Source organism: Psittacula echo (assembly GCF_963264785.1).
Source record: "Psittacula echo genome assembly, chromosome: 1".
In the NCBI taxonomy this organism is placed as follows: Eukaryota; Metazoa; Chordata; class Aves; order Psittaciformes; family Psittacidae; genus Psittacula; species Psittacula echo.
Window position 1 is genome coordinate 153,972,167 of NC_137735.1, and position 16,905 is coordinate 153,989,071.

The 16,905-nt window shown below is 43.8% G+C and overlaps 1 protein-coding gene across 1 annotated transcript in view; it reads left to right on the forward strand.

The window, feature by feature from the left end:
* Positions 1 to 5,207: 5,207 nt before the first annotated feature.
* Positions 5,208 to 16,905, forward strand: part of NELL2 (neural EGFL like 2) — a gene marked incomplete at both ends in the record, with an annotated part of 153,296 nt that continues 141,598 nt past the window's right edge. Inside the window, 2 exons of the mRNA XM_080634423.1 lie at positions 5,208 to 5,262; positions 5,413 to 5,541. Coding sequence (XP_080490549.1) covers positions 5,208 to 5,262; positions 5,413 to 5,541 — 184 coding nt within the window. The remainder of the gene's footprint in view (positions 5,263 to 5,412; positions 5,542 to 16,905) is intronic.

A 16,905-nucleotide genomic window follows, 5' to 3' on the forward strand; every position in this document is an offset into this window, starting at 1 on the left:
TTTCTTCCTGTGCTCAAAAGAACGTGGCCGTAATAACCACCTTGGTAATTTCTACCACTCCTGATGCTGATTCTCCACTCTGACTGCACCAGTCCCCATGCCAAAGCTGCAACCTCAGGCTCAAGATGTGATGTATCCTCAAGCAAAGATGGTATAAAAACCCAGGAAGACATGAAACTTTAAGAGACATAAAGTGTGTTCCTTATATAGCAATAGCCTTTGTTTCACAGCACTGTTTTCTGATGGTAAGGAATTTTCACAATTACAAGAGGGGCAATATCAAATCTTTATGAAACATTCATAACTGTAACTAAAATGGGTGATGTCTCCTCAGCTGATGAGTGCTTGAGAGGAATGCTTTTGATGCCAAGGCTTTTTAAGGGGGCTGGTACTGTTGTGGTTGGGGGTGTAGCTCAGTCAGTTTGACAGTCTCTGATGGGTATTTGCCAAGTGCTGCATTTAAATCCCAAGTTCTTTGAGGCTTTCCTGGTCAGAAAGGCAGAGTGCATTTCTGAGATGGGAAACCTTCAGTCTGCAGGATGCTAATAGAGGTACCAGCCCTCACCTAGAGGAGGCTGCAAGACTGACAAATTGCAAAAAGATGTGCCAAGGAGTGGGTGTTCATGCACGTTTCTGTGTGAAAAAGGGAGAAGAGAGGCAGCACCTCTCTTTGTGGGAGAAAGCTGTTAAAGGGCAGAAAGCATTTGGGGAATCAGGAAGAGGAGACTATGTAAGGCGGGGGGATCTGTGAGGAGGCTAATGAAGCTGCAAAAGTAAATCGTCTGCTTTATAGAAACAAGTAGAGGTGCATATGTGTTGGAGGGAAAGGGTGCCACAGGTGAAGTTCCTACCTCTGGTCATGAATTTAGCAAGAAAAATCTATATATTAAACACCTGAGATTTATTCAAGAGCAGCAGTGTCCGAGCTTTGTTCCTCACTGTTGAAGCCATCATTTAGAAAACAAGTGAAAATGAGTTTGGTGGTCTCACCTTACTCCCATATGGCATTTTACACATCATACAACAACTATACAGTTTTTATACACTGTCTTTGTAGATGGAAAATCTGGATCATAATCATACAGTAGTGCAGACAGAAGTCCACGTTGAAGGGTATTAACAGAAACTGCTGCAGCATAATTTGCCTGCATTTTCGCTGACTGTAACTAATCAAAGCCCTCATTCCTAGCAGTATCAAATTTACTCAAAAAGCTGCTTCTCTATGACAACAGACTATTCTCCTTGTTCCACTTCAAAAAGTATTAATTATGGAACATCATGTTTTACAAATATTTTTCTGTATAAATGCTGCATTAAAGCACAATAATGTTGAGTAAACAACCATGTGTATTTTGCAATATGAGGAAGACTCTTTCCTATACTCTCTAAAAAAAAGAAGTTGCATCAGTGTTTTATAAGTAGGTCAGTGACAATCCTTATGTATTTCTTAAATTCACATGGACTGTCCAGGTTCCGGCATAGGAATACATAGGTAAAACTACTGTGAATAAAATATTCATGTTTTTCTTTAAAACTAAATAGACCCAGATAAGCTTCAGTAAGAGAGGTAATGCTTTCCCAGTGCAAGATTGTCATCTGCATGCTTTAAGAACTTTACTCAGTTCAGTTTATTAGCACATAATTGATAGGAGCGTAATTCATATGAGATTCCCTTTGCAATAAAATCATTCATGAATTTGGGGCTTGTAACACATCCCTTAACTCTTCATTTGACATGAAAATTGTTGTGAATATTAGCCATTATTCAGAAGACCTGTTTTTAGGATCTAGTAGGGGTTTTGGTGAGGGGGATGTCAGCATCATGATATCTGTTTAATCCAAAAATCTCATTGAAATTGAAACACTGATGATCAGGAGACTTTTTATAAGTCACTTGTATTACAGAGCATCAAAGCTGTGTTCCCAGTGTGCTCCTGCTAATGTGACTGAAGGACTTCAGGCTCACTTACCTGTCAAGCAGGGACATCCCTGCCCAGACCATTTGCCCTTCCAGGAGATTTGGTGGCCGAGTCCAATGTCAGCTCCTCAGAAAGCCTTTTCACTTACACTTGGACAAACTGTAAGTGTGGTACTGTTGACATGTCCATTGTTGTGGAATTGCAGGATGTCATTTCATCTTAGAGGTTTCATAAAGAGAAGGTTGTTTCACTGTAGATGTTGTAATGCCTACGACCAGGTGATATTCTATAGAAAGCTGCAGAAGTCCTGTAGCCAGATAGCCTTGTATTCTGCAGATGTTTCCTTGAGTAATCCCACCTCTTGTGTTTGTAGGGAGCAGAACTATCTCAGCTCTCCCCACCCCCTCCCTAAAACCCTCCCCCCCTCCAAAGAAGCTAAGATTGAGATATCTACTGAGAGATGTAAAGGCTAATATCTGAAATGGGCTTCTTTAGACAGAGACTTTGCTTTATATAGAAAGCACTGCAATATTGTGCTTCATCAATGCAGTTATTGCAGATAGGTATATGTTATACCATTTTCTTAGGTCTGTCACCCTTCGCCATGTGTGAAGTAGGTTATTGTGAGCATCAATATGAACTATATGTAGATCTCTTGGCTAAAAGGCATAATTTCCATCAAAAGGAAGAGCATTCCAGCCAGATGAAGGCATAAACCCCACTTTCTTTTAGGTATTTCCATAATATCCAGATTTAAGAAGGAACATGCCCAGAAAGACTGTGAAACTGTGTTTTTAATCAGGAAGTGATTCCATGGGTAGAAAGATGTATTAAGTTTAACCAACTATTTGAAAGATCTAATCATCCATATCATATTCCATGTATTGGTAGAAATTCTTATTTTGCTGTTCACTTATTTCTAGGTTAGCTGAATTGAATCACTATTGACATCTCTGATAGCAGAAACACAGCCCTGTGTAATGCATATAATGTCTGTCCTAGGCTCCATATGGATAAGAGGGAAGAGATAAAGCAGGTTGGATGGCATTTTGAGTGATTTTTCATGTATGTGACATGAAGATGAGTGGCCACTCCCTGGAGATCTGTTGAGAGGGAAATGGATTATCAAAGGGGTGGTCTCCACCTGATTTACATGCTCCCTCCACTCCAGCAGCACCAGTTAATGGAAAATGTCAGGGGCTCCTGGCAGATGCAAAGAGTTCAAGGCAAATGTTTGCCTCTTGGTTTGTGCTCTTGTGTGCCTGACTCAACTGGTGGTGAGGCTCATTATGCACCATTATTGCTCTGGATTTTGAAGCCATTTCTTCTCAAATTAATTGCTTCTGGTTCAGTTATCTGTAACCAATGTGATTGAAAGAGCATGAAAGCAATCACCAATGCGTGGCTGCCATCCATTAACTCCCGCAAGGAAACACATCATTCCTTAGAGCACTCTGGCAGCCAGCGGATTTTGTGAGTTCAGATGCATGGTTCCATGTCAATAACAGGCTGGAGACAAAGCTGTGGTGCAGAAGAGGTGCTAGGCTGATAAGGATGGGTAGGATGTTACTATCTCCTCTGTCCCTGCAAGGCGTAAGTTTAGGGCCACTCTGTTACCAGTTACACAGGTGGTAGCAGTAGCTGGATTCCTTTTTTGGTTTTTAGACCAGTTGCAATGGGAAGTGGCTGGAGAAGCACCTCTCATGGGGCTGTATTGGCTCCACCACCCACAGGAGCAGCCTGTACCTCTTCTGAGGGTGACATGGGTGGCACAGCACACTGGCACTGCTGTGGATTTGGGCTGAAGGATGGGTTGCATTTTCCCAGTTTTTGAAAACTCCTTTCTCCTATTTTTTTTTTCTTACAGGAAAGAAGGTGTTGGCTTTGTCTGTTGTTTAGGATCTCAGTTGGTTAATCTGGCCTGGAAAAGAGATTTACCATTGACTCCCATGTTCATCTCTGAAAGAAAAGAAAGGGGAAAAAAACCCCTTTTCCTTTCAGCCTTTGGATTTATGATTGGGAAAGATTTGTAAAGGTTACTTGTAAAGATTTTATTATTTGTAAAGATCATAAAGGATGAATTTGGGGGATGTCAATAAACAACACTGGGATCACCAATCCTTCATATGACAAATACGACAGACTGGCAACAAGACATTTCTGCCTTGCACATTGGGAGTCTATGAAAAGGAATGGAAGAATAAGGCTATTCTTAGCCCCCTTTATAGGCACATAAAGTAAGGCACAGAAATGTCACTTGCTGGGGATGAGGAGGGTTTGTTATGGAACCGAGGACAGGACTGCTGTGTAAAATCGTTCTTCACGACGGGGCAAATGGGAACCTCCGTGTGACAGCCCTGCTCTAGCTCCGCACGCCCTCATCTTAGTCAACTACTAGAAACGTCCCGGTTCCCCCCCTCCTGAGTTGCTTGCATTCGTGCTCAAAGATCGAGCTGAGGTTTCGCCAGAGCCTGGACGGCTTTGCCTCGGGACTAGAGCTCAAGCGGCCACTTCAGCACAGGGGGACAAACAACAAAGCGCCGAGGCCGCACCGCCGGGAGCCGGGAATTCCCGAGGGCTCATTGCAAGCGCCGCCGGCCACTACAGCCGCTGCCTTCCGCGGGGCAACCCGGCGGCCCCGCTCCCCTCCCGGCCGCTCCCCTCCGACTTCCCAGCGGCGCCCCCGGCTCAGCGGTGCCAGCCCCCCCGGGTCCCCGACATCGGATCTTCCGCCCGGTGCGCCCAGCGCTGCCCGCCGGGCGGGGCGGTGCCTTCTCCCGACCCGGCGGAGGCTGTGGGCGGCTCCCGCGGCCGCGGCATAAACCAGCGGCCCCGCCCGCTGCCGCTGCTGTCCCCGCTGGACGGCGGGGAGGAGAGCGGCGGTCCTGCGGGAGGCGGGTGGGGGCTGCGGCGGCGGCTCCTCTCCAACGGAGGGGCTGCGCCTGGTGGCGGCGGGGCGGGGAGCTGCGGAGCACGAGCGCGACGCCTCCACCTCCCGGGAGCCGCGGCCTCGCTCACTCGTACGGCGGCGGCAGCAGCAGCAGGCTGCGGCGGGCTCCCCCCATTGTCTGCCCGCGGGCAGAGGGCTGCGCTGCCAACCCGTCCCTCGCCTTTGTGTGCTCCGGCAGTCACGGGTTGGCGCTGCGCCCGCCAGGATGAGCGCTGCGGGGCGGCGGGGGGTCCGCTCCTCCCGGTGAGAGGCGGGGAGGGACCCAGTCTCTGCCCCGGAGGTTTTTCACCCGCAGCAGCCGGAGGAGGGGGACTATGGACTGAGCGCATCGGTGTACCATGGAGTCCGGCATCCGCTTGAGCACGCTCTGCTTTCTTCTCTGCCTGGGGCCAGGTAGGCGAATGCCGGACCCTCCGGGAGAGCACCGCGGCAGGGTGCTCGGATACCCGGGCAGCCGCAGGTGCGAGCAGCGGCGGCGGGAGGAAGGGGATGCTCGGAAAGTTGCCGTGTCGGCGGGTCGGGTGACGGCACTTTCTGGGTCAGTTGCAGGCTTTGGCGTGGACCCCTCGCTGCAGATAGACGTGCTGTCCGAGCTACAACTGGGAGGCTCCGTGGAGGGCGTGCGCCAGGTGCCGGGGCTGCACAACGGGAGCAAAGCCTTCCTCTTCTCAGGTACGGCGCGCCCGGCACCGCGCAACTTCAGAGCCCGGAGGCTCGCCCGCACCCCCAGCGAGGGAGCTGCCCGCTCCTCAGCCACACGTCGTCTTTCCTCTTCCTCTCCTGTCCCCTTCCATTCCTCTTCCCCTCACCCCGGTCTTGTTCTCTCTCGCCCCCCCCCCCCCCCCCCCTTTCTTTTTTTCTTTGACTGGTAGACGCTTAATTAAAGTACAGCAGGAACGGGGATGGCAGATGGCTTATTTTGTGAGTCGTGGGGTGCAGTGATGAATAATAGCACCACCCACTCTTGACTGCTTTACTTGGGAAACGCTAAACATACCCCAGTTCCAGCTAAGGGGCTGCTCATTGAAAGTTTTATGTGAATCGAGCAAAACGCTGAAATGAAGTGCCCCGGAGGAAAGAGGCAGATGGCTAAAAATCAGAATACCCTTTTTTATCACGGGAAAGTGGCCCTTGTGAGCCTCCATGTCATACCCCTCGTGAGAAACAAAGAATGAGTTTTAGGCTCTCTGAGTGCTTAGGATTGTTTTTTTGCTCATTTGGGAATAGAAATAAAGTAGTATTCTTCCATCTTTCAAAGATACATTTAGGAGGTTTATTAAAAAAGAATTAAACTTCCTTACATTGTAACTCATAAGGGACTGTAAAATAACTCTCGCTGGCTAGCTGAATTTATTGGCATATATTACATGGTATACACTTGCTTGTATTTTTTTGAATTAAACTTTAGCAATGTACTTATAAATGAAGCTGGAGCCAAGAACATTTTCAGGATAACCCCCCCCACCCCATCTTAATTTTAAAAAAAGCCTCAAAATAGCCTTTAGAAGCAAGTGTCTTTTCTGAAGGATGATGAAATGCCCCTTAGAAACGTAACAAAACAAGGACAGAGAATACGGCTCAATATCTAATGAAGCAAGAGCAAATCTCTACATCAGCCTGTAGTTTTAAAATAGGGAGACTTGATTGCTGGCTTCTGTGTCATGCCAGGAGTTTCAGCTCAGAGCTGGAAGCGTTTCCAGCGCAACAGGCAAGAGGCAGTGTTTCCCATACAGAAGAGTTATAATTCAAGCAAGATAAGATCTGGAAAGGGAATTTCGTTCTCATGTTTGCATTAATGAGCTAATTTATCAGAAGCTAATAGTTGCCAAAGGCTCTTTTTTTTTTTTTTTACTTTGAGGTGACCTCTGTAGCGGTGTTCTTCCCCGGTACAGCCAGCATGTGTCACTCTGAGCATTAATGTGGAAGTGCATAGCCGTATGCGTTCAGAAACATTGACACATGCCAGTTTTAAACGTCCGTGGTGGGCTTGGGGCTGCAGAGCAGAGCCCTCTGACTGCTTAGAATGGCAACATGTTTGTGGGGCTCTGGGGTTTGTCTCCTAAAATAGCTGTGACTTTTAAGGTATGGCTCTGAGTTTAGGCCTTATTGTGCTATAATAGGTTGGGGTGAGGAGGAAGTAAAACACCCTTTGACTTCAGTGGTAGCAGGATTAGAGGTTTGTAAGAATAAGACTTTTTATTGTATATTTTCTCAGTGTTAGCTCCAAAAAAAAAAAAGAAAAAAAAAAGGAAATTTCTGGGTTACTAAGGAATTTTCTGTAAGTTGTTCCTTCTTTCTGTGTAATTATGAGTGTGCATAGTTCCCAAATGATTTAGCAGTTTAGTTGTAACAAAGGAGATGGGAGCTTTGCATTTTCACACCAACATTTTTTTGTTTAGTTGAGAAGAACTAGGGGAATAACAAGAACAAAACCATTTGGGTTGAAATGGTGGTTGAAGTCACTCAGTATCTCTTGGGAATTCTTCAGTGCCCTGCAGGACTGGAGATACTTTTCCTGCTATTGCATATGATGGCTGCTGATTTTCTTATAGTACGTGGTGTCCTTACTGAACAGAAAGGTTTTCGTTTTCAAACTTGCATTTAGAAATGGAGATATTTCCTTCCTTGATCAGACCACTGGGTCCACTTAAGTCACTTTTGCTCTGCTGTTAGAGCTCGCTGTAGGAACATTGCTGCAATATATGCCTCTTAATGTATGTACTTGTAGTGTGTGAATTTCAAGGGTATGTACATGCTGACTTTAAATTTAGGCTTGGCCTATGTGTTTTTTCCTTATTCCAGCTAAAGCCTTAGTCCTAGGCACAAATGATTTTGTGAAAAGGACACAAATGCCTTCAAATGATCTGTGAATGTACTCTCGAAGCTTTAACTTGTGATCCTTTGCCTTTTGGTTTCTTGACATACTGATTTTTTTTTTTTTTTTTTTTTGTTGTACCATATGTATATTTATGACATTTTAGTATGTTGTTTTTTTGATAGGCTGCATTCTCAACTGGTGAAAAGCCTTACTTTACATATGCTTAAAACATACAGGAAGCCTAAATGCTGTTCTTTATTTTAGAGAGAAATTATGAAAGTGTCAGGTTGAACTGCCAATTAAAGGTATATGATGGGAAAATTGCACATACAGCTAGAGTAGTCTCTTTCTTTCTGTTTCTAGGTGAAAAGTCAGTTTTGACTGCTTAATTAGATGTAGCATCATTTTTCAATACAAGGGGTTTAGCATCTAATTGGCTGTTCTGACAAATTTTTCTTTGCATAATTGATTTTCAAAGGAATTTATATTTCAAAGGTATATTACACGGTAAGCAATTACTCTCTAAAGATAGTTTTAGTCTGTTACAGTCCAATCAAGAACATTTATATTGCTTCTTATACAGTTCCTGATTTAGAAATGATTATGGCCATTTGAAATTTGCAGTCCCTTGGACTTGCTTTTTGTGTACCTGTGTGCTCTGTCACTGTGCAAATCTTAAGGAAAGTATCTGTTTCTTCCCAAAGATTTGAGAAACAGAACTCTTCCCACTGCCTTCAACAGGATCAGATACTGTGGTCTTGAATTCTAATGCTTTTTAGGTGCCTGATGCTCCTTGGTTGTAGTGGATGGCAGCACTGGAATGCCACTGTAATCTGGCTCTAGTTAGCTGCAGGGGCTTCTCTTTCTGGAAATGTGATTTGTGAAGTAATTGTCACTTGTGGGAAGAAAGAATTATGAATAGAAAACAGGAAGAAGTCTTCCAAAATGTTAGTGTTGCTGTGTGTGAACATCTGCCAGCACTTCCTAGCCAGCAGCAGATATTATGATGTCAAAATATGTTGAAAGGAAAATTATTCCTCTGCTGGTCATAGCAGCAGAACAGAAGTCAGAGTATCTACACCACAGACTTCCCTTTGTTGATGACTGTTTACATAAGCCAGTGAAATTTTTGATACCTTTATTTTCCCTTTGCAAAAAGAGGCTGATACTAAAGGTAAAGCCCAAATCAAGTGGGTGGATTGAAGTGTAATTAATGTGCTTAAAGAAGGCGCTTGGAGGAGTACCAATTGCCATTCTTTCTTTGTAAATATACTGCATTAATGCAGTTTAAGGAGATCGGTGGAGGTGACAGTCAGTGTAGCCATTTTCCTATGCAAATATGAAAATCATGTTGCTGCAAGAGCACTTGTTGCATATGAAGCTGCAGGGAAAATTGAACAGAGGCTGGAGAGTGCTGAAGGTTTTGGATGGGTCATATTTATCTGACCTGAGTCTATGCTCAGGGGACTTAATGTTAAGCAAATTGAAGGTCCCCAGGAAGCCAGGCATTTCAACTTGCAGTGGGAAATGGGTGTTCTGAGGTGTGAGAATCTAAAAAAGGGCTACAAGGATAACTTGGTTGCCTCTGGCACTCCTCTACACTGTAATTCTGTCACCTTCCCTCCTCCCTTTAGATTCTGTATTGTATATATTTTATAGAAACAGTATTTTGGTAGTCTTTCTGGATCTTGCTTATGGTTGGGAACAAATACTATGTGTCAGGCTATCTTTGCCCAAAGACTGTAGGTGTAGTAATGGAGATGCTTTCCAACCACCTCCAGCAGGAGTGGAGAGTGGTGAAAGGTCCACTGCCAATCAAGTGATGAGAGGCACCAGAAATGAAAAAAGTATATGCCCATCAAAAGGTGTATGTACTCCTCAAAGAAGAGGCTGAAGGGTGGACAGGAGAGTGCAGTCAGATGGTTACAAGCACAGGAACATGTATTTGAGGAAAAGATGAAAAGTACGTAGTAGTCATGAGAATGTGGGAGCTTGTGTATGTGAATGCAGAGCTTGGAACTCATTCAGAGGATAAGCTTTTTCCTCTGCCAGTTAGGATATGTAACTCAATATGGTTATAAATAATACTTGATATTTCTGATGAGGAGGGAGATTTCTAGAGGCACGATATGGTATATTCTGATAAGGAACAAGATGTGCTATGCTACACCAAAGAAACAATTTAATCTGTCAGTGGGATGCATGATAGGACTCAGCACTCCTGTTCTTTGAATTGGCACTTGTTGGCACAAACTGCTGGCAGAAAAAAAAACCCTAAAATAGTCCTCTTGGTGTAAATTATTTGTTACCTGTTGCTGCATGACTGGATCATTAGTCCATTATTTTAAAATGCTAGTGAGACAATATTATTATATATCTAGTATCCCTTTGAAAAGATCACGGGTTTTGGCCCATGACATCATCTCTGGACATTACTAAATAAAGGAGCTAAAAATAAAGCTTTAAAACTAGACTCACATTAACTTTCTCCCATAGAAATAGGGTTTACATTGCCTATGCACTTCACACACACCTTTTTTTCCTTGCCACCTGTCACTGAAACTATGTACAGATGCTTTCTCCAGGTTCCAGCTGAGCCTGCTGAAAATATTACTGTTCCCAGCTGTTTGTCACCACCTGGGAGCTAGAGGTTACTGTCCCCACAACTTTGCCAAAGCAAGAGATCATATGAGCGTTCCCATGTCTGCTTATGGCAGAGTTGGCCAGCATCAGGAGTGAACCTGGCTAACTGCAGTGACATGGATTAGAGGGTCCTGTAAAATCCCCTTTCTCTAGCTGTGCTTGTCTCCCAAAGGAGAAGTAACAGACAGCTGGGGAAGAGGATGCTAATGTTGCCAACTGGCATGGCTGACTGGAGAGTGAATACTTATCTGCAGCTTTTTCTGCCTTGGAAGCAAGCTGGTTTCTCTCAGAATCACTGAATCCTCAAAATGTGGGACCTCCAGCACAGCGATCATCTGTAGATAATAACTCCAAGAGTTTTTCAGAGACAAAGAAAGCCCTTCACCCCTTAGTTCTCAAACTGAAATAATAGTTTAATTTTGGTAAGTACTGGAACGTGTCTCAATGTTAGAAATGCCTAATGTGAGCAACGTGGTAGCCAGAGAGATGCAGGTGTATCTGAAGCAACAGCTTGTGTTTTCCTCCCGCTGGTTCCATCCTCTTTCCCCCTGGCATGTTCCAAAGTAGCCTCTGCACTCATGGAAACAGTAACCACTGTGGTATGACACAGCCAGGGTGGTGATCCATGCTGCTGGGGAATGGGGCTGGATGTTGAAGGAGAGCCCTGAAGAGCTGGGCTGCTTCTGTTTGGGCCTGCAGAGCAGGAGTTGCTGCCATGATGTATCCCCCTTGCTCCAGAAGAACTGAATATTTGCCATCCTCTTCCTCCTCCTACTAGTAGTGGTGCCAAGAGGAGGTGTTTGGGAAGTATCTGCTGCTTGAAGAGCTTGCCCCCAAAAAAAAGGAGGAGGTAGTATGAGAATCCTGCATTCGGCTCCCATCCCAAACCATACTGAGTTACAAAGCATAGAGAACTAGGCTGCACTTACCCGCTGTGTAACCATGCACTGCTGAGTAGTCATGAATATGTCTAATACTGGAGAATGTGCTGCCTGGCAACTACAGCCATGCTGGCTTATTTGTGAAATAGAAGTGGAAAAAGTTATGGGAAGAAAAAACCTGGAATGTTGCAAACTTGTGATTGATGCTTGTAATGGTGCAGCAGAGGGTGAGAAAGTGAATGGGAACCTAATTTTTGGCAGATACCAAGGAAATTCAGGCTTCCAGAGAAGAAAATCTTGTGATCCCTGTATGTAGTCATTAGTGCATAGTTGATACAAATAGTGTTAAGGAATGACGGGAAACTTGGCTTGTAGCATTTGGGGATTGCAACTGTTAATGCTGAAAGTTTCAAAGAGTGTTGCAGAGAGTGTATGTTGGGCATATAAAGCATCACAAAAGTATAAGTGTAGAACAATCAAGTTGTTTTAAGTACTGCTTTAAAAATGATGTCATTGTTTATCACAAGAAAAGGTATTTCACATGGATTTCTTTGTTTTTCTACAGTGGGCTTTTTTGGGGGGAGGGAAAGGAAATAAGCAGAAATTAAATATTCCCTCAGTTGTTTTTGTTTGGTTTTTTTTTTAAATACTTTTGTCTCTTGCCATGTATTTTGATATTGGCTCTTGTCATAGAATCATAGAATGGTTAGGGTTGGGAAGGACTTTAAGATCATCCAGTTCCAACACCCCTCCCATGGGCAGGGACACATCGCTCTAGACCATGTCACCCAAGGCTCTGTCAAACCTGGCCTTGAGCACTGCCTGAGATGGAGCATCCGCAGCTGCTCTGGGGAACCCATTCCAGTGCCTCACCACCCTCACAGTAAGGAACTTCTTCCTTATCTACAATCTAGCCTGAACTTCCCCTGTTTAAGTTTTAACCCATTACTCCTTGTCCAATCCCTACAGTCCCTAGTGAAGAGTCCCTGTCCAGCATCCTTATAGGCCCACTTTTGATACTGCAAGGCTCCTATGAGGTCACCACTCACCTTTCAGTCTCTTAAATTCTTAAGAGCAAGAATTCTGGAAGAAGCCTCATTGTGAGGAGAGGAATGATACCTTCTTGCTGATGTAGGCACTGTCCCTTACATACCCAGATCCCCTTGAGAAATGTTGCCAAGCAGCGTGGCTTCCATGGTTTTGCCTGGGCTTGGTGGGACAGCTGACATTTCCAGCCTCTGCTGCTCCAACCTTTGAAGTGAATTAGTATCCACATTTATTAATCAGTGAGGGTGTGACTCCATTTAGAGGGATGTTGTATTTTATTGTGTTCTCCTGGGCTTGACATGGGGCTTTTCACAGTCAGGTTGCACCTAATATCTGCAATAAATTGAAGTCCTGGGGGATTTGTTTTCTACTGGGACAATGCTGATTCTCTAAAACCTTATTTTAAGGAAAACTTGGTTGTTCAGGTTAATTCAAATAACCATGTTCTCTTCATATGGTCAGTATCACCCAAAACAACTCATACTGATGAATAACAGACAGAATTACATTTGCATTATTCCTACCTTCACAGTGAGGCCTCTTCTAAAACACTGCAAGTACAAAACCCTTGTTGAGCCTAGTATTATCTTGGGGCTTTACCTGGCATGTTTGTTGGAAAGCTGAAGATCAGTTTGATATGCTTGTATGGAGGGCAAACTCATGAAGACAGTGTCAGTATGGTGGTGCGGGGCAGAGCTCTGGTTTGTGCTGTGAGAAGGGTCAGGATGGAAGGGTGGAGGAGTGGAGGCCAAGGAGACCTCTCTCCAAGCTGATGTTCCCATCAGGAGCAGCTGAGTGCAGATGGCTGCTCACCGGGCAGCTGCTCCTGGCAGTGGCCTTGGCTGAAGTTAAAGATGTGATGTTGACAGCAGGACAGCTTCTGTCCTGTGTGCCAGAGAGAATCCAGCCACTGAAGCCTATGTACTCTGAGAGAGGGATGGTGACTCTTCTGGGAAGCTGTCAAAGCCCATCTTTCCATATTGCTGGGGGAGGATTGCATTAGCAAGGGGTAGTGACAAGGGAAAATGGGGTCTTGCTACCCTTATGTAATTGCTTTTGCTGTGATATAGTTCTGTAATCACGAAGCATGGCTGAGACTAGCTGGGTTAATGGTTTTTTTATGGTTTCTCCCCTCCCTGCAGCGTGGCTTGTTCTCCAGTGCGATTCACAGAGGACCGCAGCATTTCCTACATGTCCCTTCATCAAAATCAGTCATAATGTCTGTTTTTTCCCTACTGCTTGCTTATAAGATGTGGGAAATAGGTTTCTTTCCCCTGCATTGCATATGTTCTTCTAGTCTGTATCCTCCAGGGCATATAGGTGCTGGCTTGGAAAAATAACTCCAAGAATTGCTAACTTCTCTGCTTCCACTGAGGCTTAAGGGAGGTACAGAGCTTAGCTTATAAGTTATTTAAAACCAGTGGGTAAGAGCTGGAGATTATATATAGCTGTCATGGGAAACTGTACTTCCATGTAGTGATTCTTCAGTTCCCTGTGCATCGTCCCATCTGGTTGTGTGCCGAGGTGCAGATCTCCTACCTGCGCTGCTACAGTACAGCTGAATAAGCAGTGAAAAATTATTTTGTGCTGACTTTTTTTTGCTGTCAATCTTTTGTCTCAATTCCTCTATATTTTGTCTCAATGTTTAAGAATTGATAATTTTTCCATCTCAGTGTTTGTCCAAAGGATTTCTTCTCAGGAAAATCTGAGAAGATATATGGTAAGAAAGGGTACTTAAATTTTGTGGGGTTTTATTTTTTCCTTGCCTGGTTGTGTTTTCCATCACAAATACCCACTATGAATGTTCACTCAGGTATGCCAGGTAGATGTTACTGAACTTTAGAAACTTAGAACAAGCTTGTAGCAAATAAGTTATTCAAGTTATAGCCCGATTTATGAAGCAAATGTATTTTTTTTGTCTTTTTTTCTTTCGTTTTAAACCCTAGAATCATACAATTGTTTGGACTGGAAGGGATCTTCGAAGGTCATTTAGTCCAGTCCCCTGCAATGAGAAGGGACACCTTCAGGTAGATCAGGTTGCCCAGAACCACATCCGTGTTTGGATGGGAAAAAGTGCTGTAGCCGTTTTCAACGTGGAAGAATTTTACAGCAAAAAAATCTCATTATTTGTTTTGTTTGACAACATTTTGTTTGCTTTTCCTTTTTTGGTGCATATGTTTTTGGGGGTGTGTGATCCTGATGACTCCAGAGAGAAGTGTGAGTTTAGAAAACTGACATTTTTGTTGAGTCATCTTGGCAGATGCTACTCACAACTATGCTGTTGCAAGGTGCTAAAGCAATGGGCATGGTCTAAAAGGAAAAGTAGACTAAGAGACAGTGTTCACAAGGTTTTTAGCAGATTAACATATCTGCAGCAGCAACAGCATTGCTACAATAGACTGTAATATTTCCAAAGGAGCCATTACAATCAATATTGCCAGTGATCCATAACTAAGAAATCTTTTAGTGGAATTTGAGTGGCAATTTCAAACTCTCTGAAAACATAGAGGGAGTATAATGAGGAAAAATCCTCCAGTTTTAGAGTTGTGCTCTCTGGTAGAACAATGTTTATGGTTTCCCCAGCTTAAATGCTTATTTAAGTATAATAAGAAGGTGTTAACATCCATACTGTTTATCCTATCAAGAGAAGATGACACATGCCAGCCTTGACTCCATGGCTGGAAGTCTACCAGTCTCTAAATACAGTTGTGTAATGATCCGGAAGGTTCCAAAGGAGCTTTTGTGTGGTTGAAGTCAATAAGTTCTATTTTCATAACTCCCTAAGCACACATTTGTGTGTTGGGCCACAGCTGTTCCAAAGGCACTCATAAGATTTCCTGTAACATTGGCTAATATCCTTTGAACTTGAAACAGTCTGCAGTTTGCTCAGCATCCATTCAGGGAGTGGGGTGGACTTGAGGAAAGCCCTATCTACCCTGTTCAGTGATGATCTTAAGAATCCCTGCATACACTGTTAGTGTTTGAAGCATAAGGAAATATAGTGAGATCTGTGAGCTGGAGGTTTTTTTTAAAACTGAGATTGCATCTGGGTTATTGCATTCGCTCAGAGTTTCTCTAGAATTCACTGATACTTTTCTGAAGAGAACAACATCAAACCTGATTATACAGCAAAAAGGACCGGCTTACTAAGAAAGCTTTTGAAAGAACTTGTGTATGTACAGCTTGTCCAAAGAATGACAAAAGCGTTGTATGAGTGTCTACTATTAGAAGATTCTTAGAGGTTTAAAATGAAGGAATTATTTAATGTTTGAAGCGGTAGAGGTAAGAGTAACATAATGATGTTATAAATAGAGAGGATTTAAGATAAAAGGAGGCTTTCACAATGAACTAGTTTAGATTGTGGAATAGCTACTCAAAGGAAGTGGTGGAAATCTTCAGACTTTTGATTTTGTAGGAGATAGCATGAAATAAAAAATCTATGACACATTAGCTATGTTGTAGTCATTGTGCGATATTGAGTTAATGTGCTAACGATGGGATGGATGTAAGTCTTTCTGTACGCCGGAGATCTGGAGCATTGGTGGAATTCTTGTGGTATAGGGAGAGATTTTCAATGACACGAAGGGGCATCGAACACCTAATACTCAATGATCAAACTGGTGCCTTTGAATTCTTCCTAAAACTATTCTTTAGGGCACTTGAGTATCTTTTAATGGTACTCAGTTAAAACAAGTCTACAAAAGCAAAGAAATGGGGATTTCGAAGCATTTCTAATTTTAACTCATCCAAGCTTATAAATTGGACATATGTTTAGAACCTGTAGCTGATTCACCGGGGCTAGCAGGCGCATTCACAGAAGTATGAATTCCATTAATATTTGGCTTAAAACTTCTTGCCGGAGAACCTGAGCTCTGGCCCTCCCCAGCTTCCTTGGTACCTCTGGCAACAGTAGCTTGTCTCCCCCTTTCGTGTGCTTTCTGTCAGTCTGCCCTTCTTATAGCTGGGTTGTGTGTATAGTATTCCTTGGTATCTCTACTCTTTCATGTTCCTGATTCAAAATCCTTCTAACCTTTCCTATTCCAGGCATCAAAACAGATATCACATGGGTAGAGATGTTTCCAAGAATGTCAGTATAGCTGGTGGCATGGGTGTCCCTCCTCTCCTTTCCTCTCAGGTGTGGTTTCTCTACCACTTCTCCCTCATTTCTGCTGGTACTTGAATTCTCTTCACAGTCTCCTGCCTTTTCCTCCCATCTGCTGCTGTGTGCTCAGTCTGCTGCTGGAGACCTGTGGCTAGCAACTGAGTTGTTGGATGTGTCTGGCATGCTTCAGATGTAATTTTTTTCCACTGGTGGCCTCCTTCCCCCTGCCTCGCTGCGCTGTTTTTGCTGTGGGCAATAAAGGTTTGGGCTTTCTGGAGCTCTAAGTTGTGACTTTTGATCATTCTTGTGTCAGAAGTTACTCTTTCATGGAACTCTTTCATTGTGGTCATCTGGCAAATTAGGACGGATCTCATACTAGTGCTTCAAGCTCACTATTGTGCTGTATGAAAATAAATCAGCCTAAACACTTAGGAGTTTGGAGAGCTAAATGCAATTAACCCTAATGTGGGTAAAACCCAGTTATACCCCACAAAGCCAGAGGTGACTCAACTAGGATGAGAGATCTGAACCTTTGCAAAGAGGGA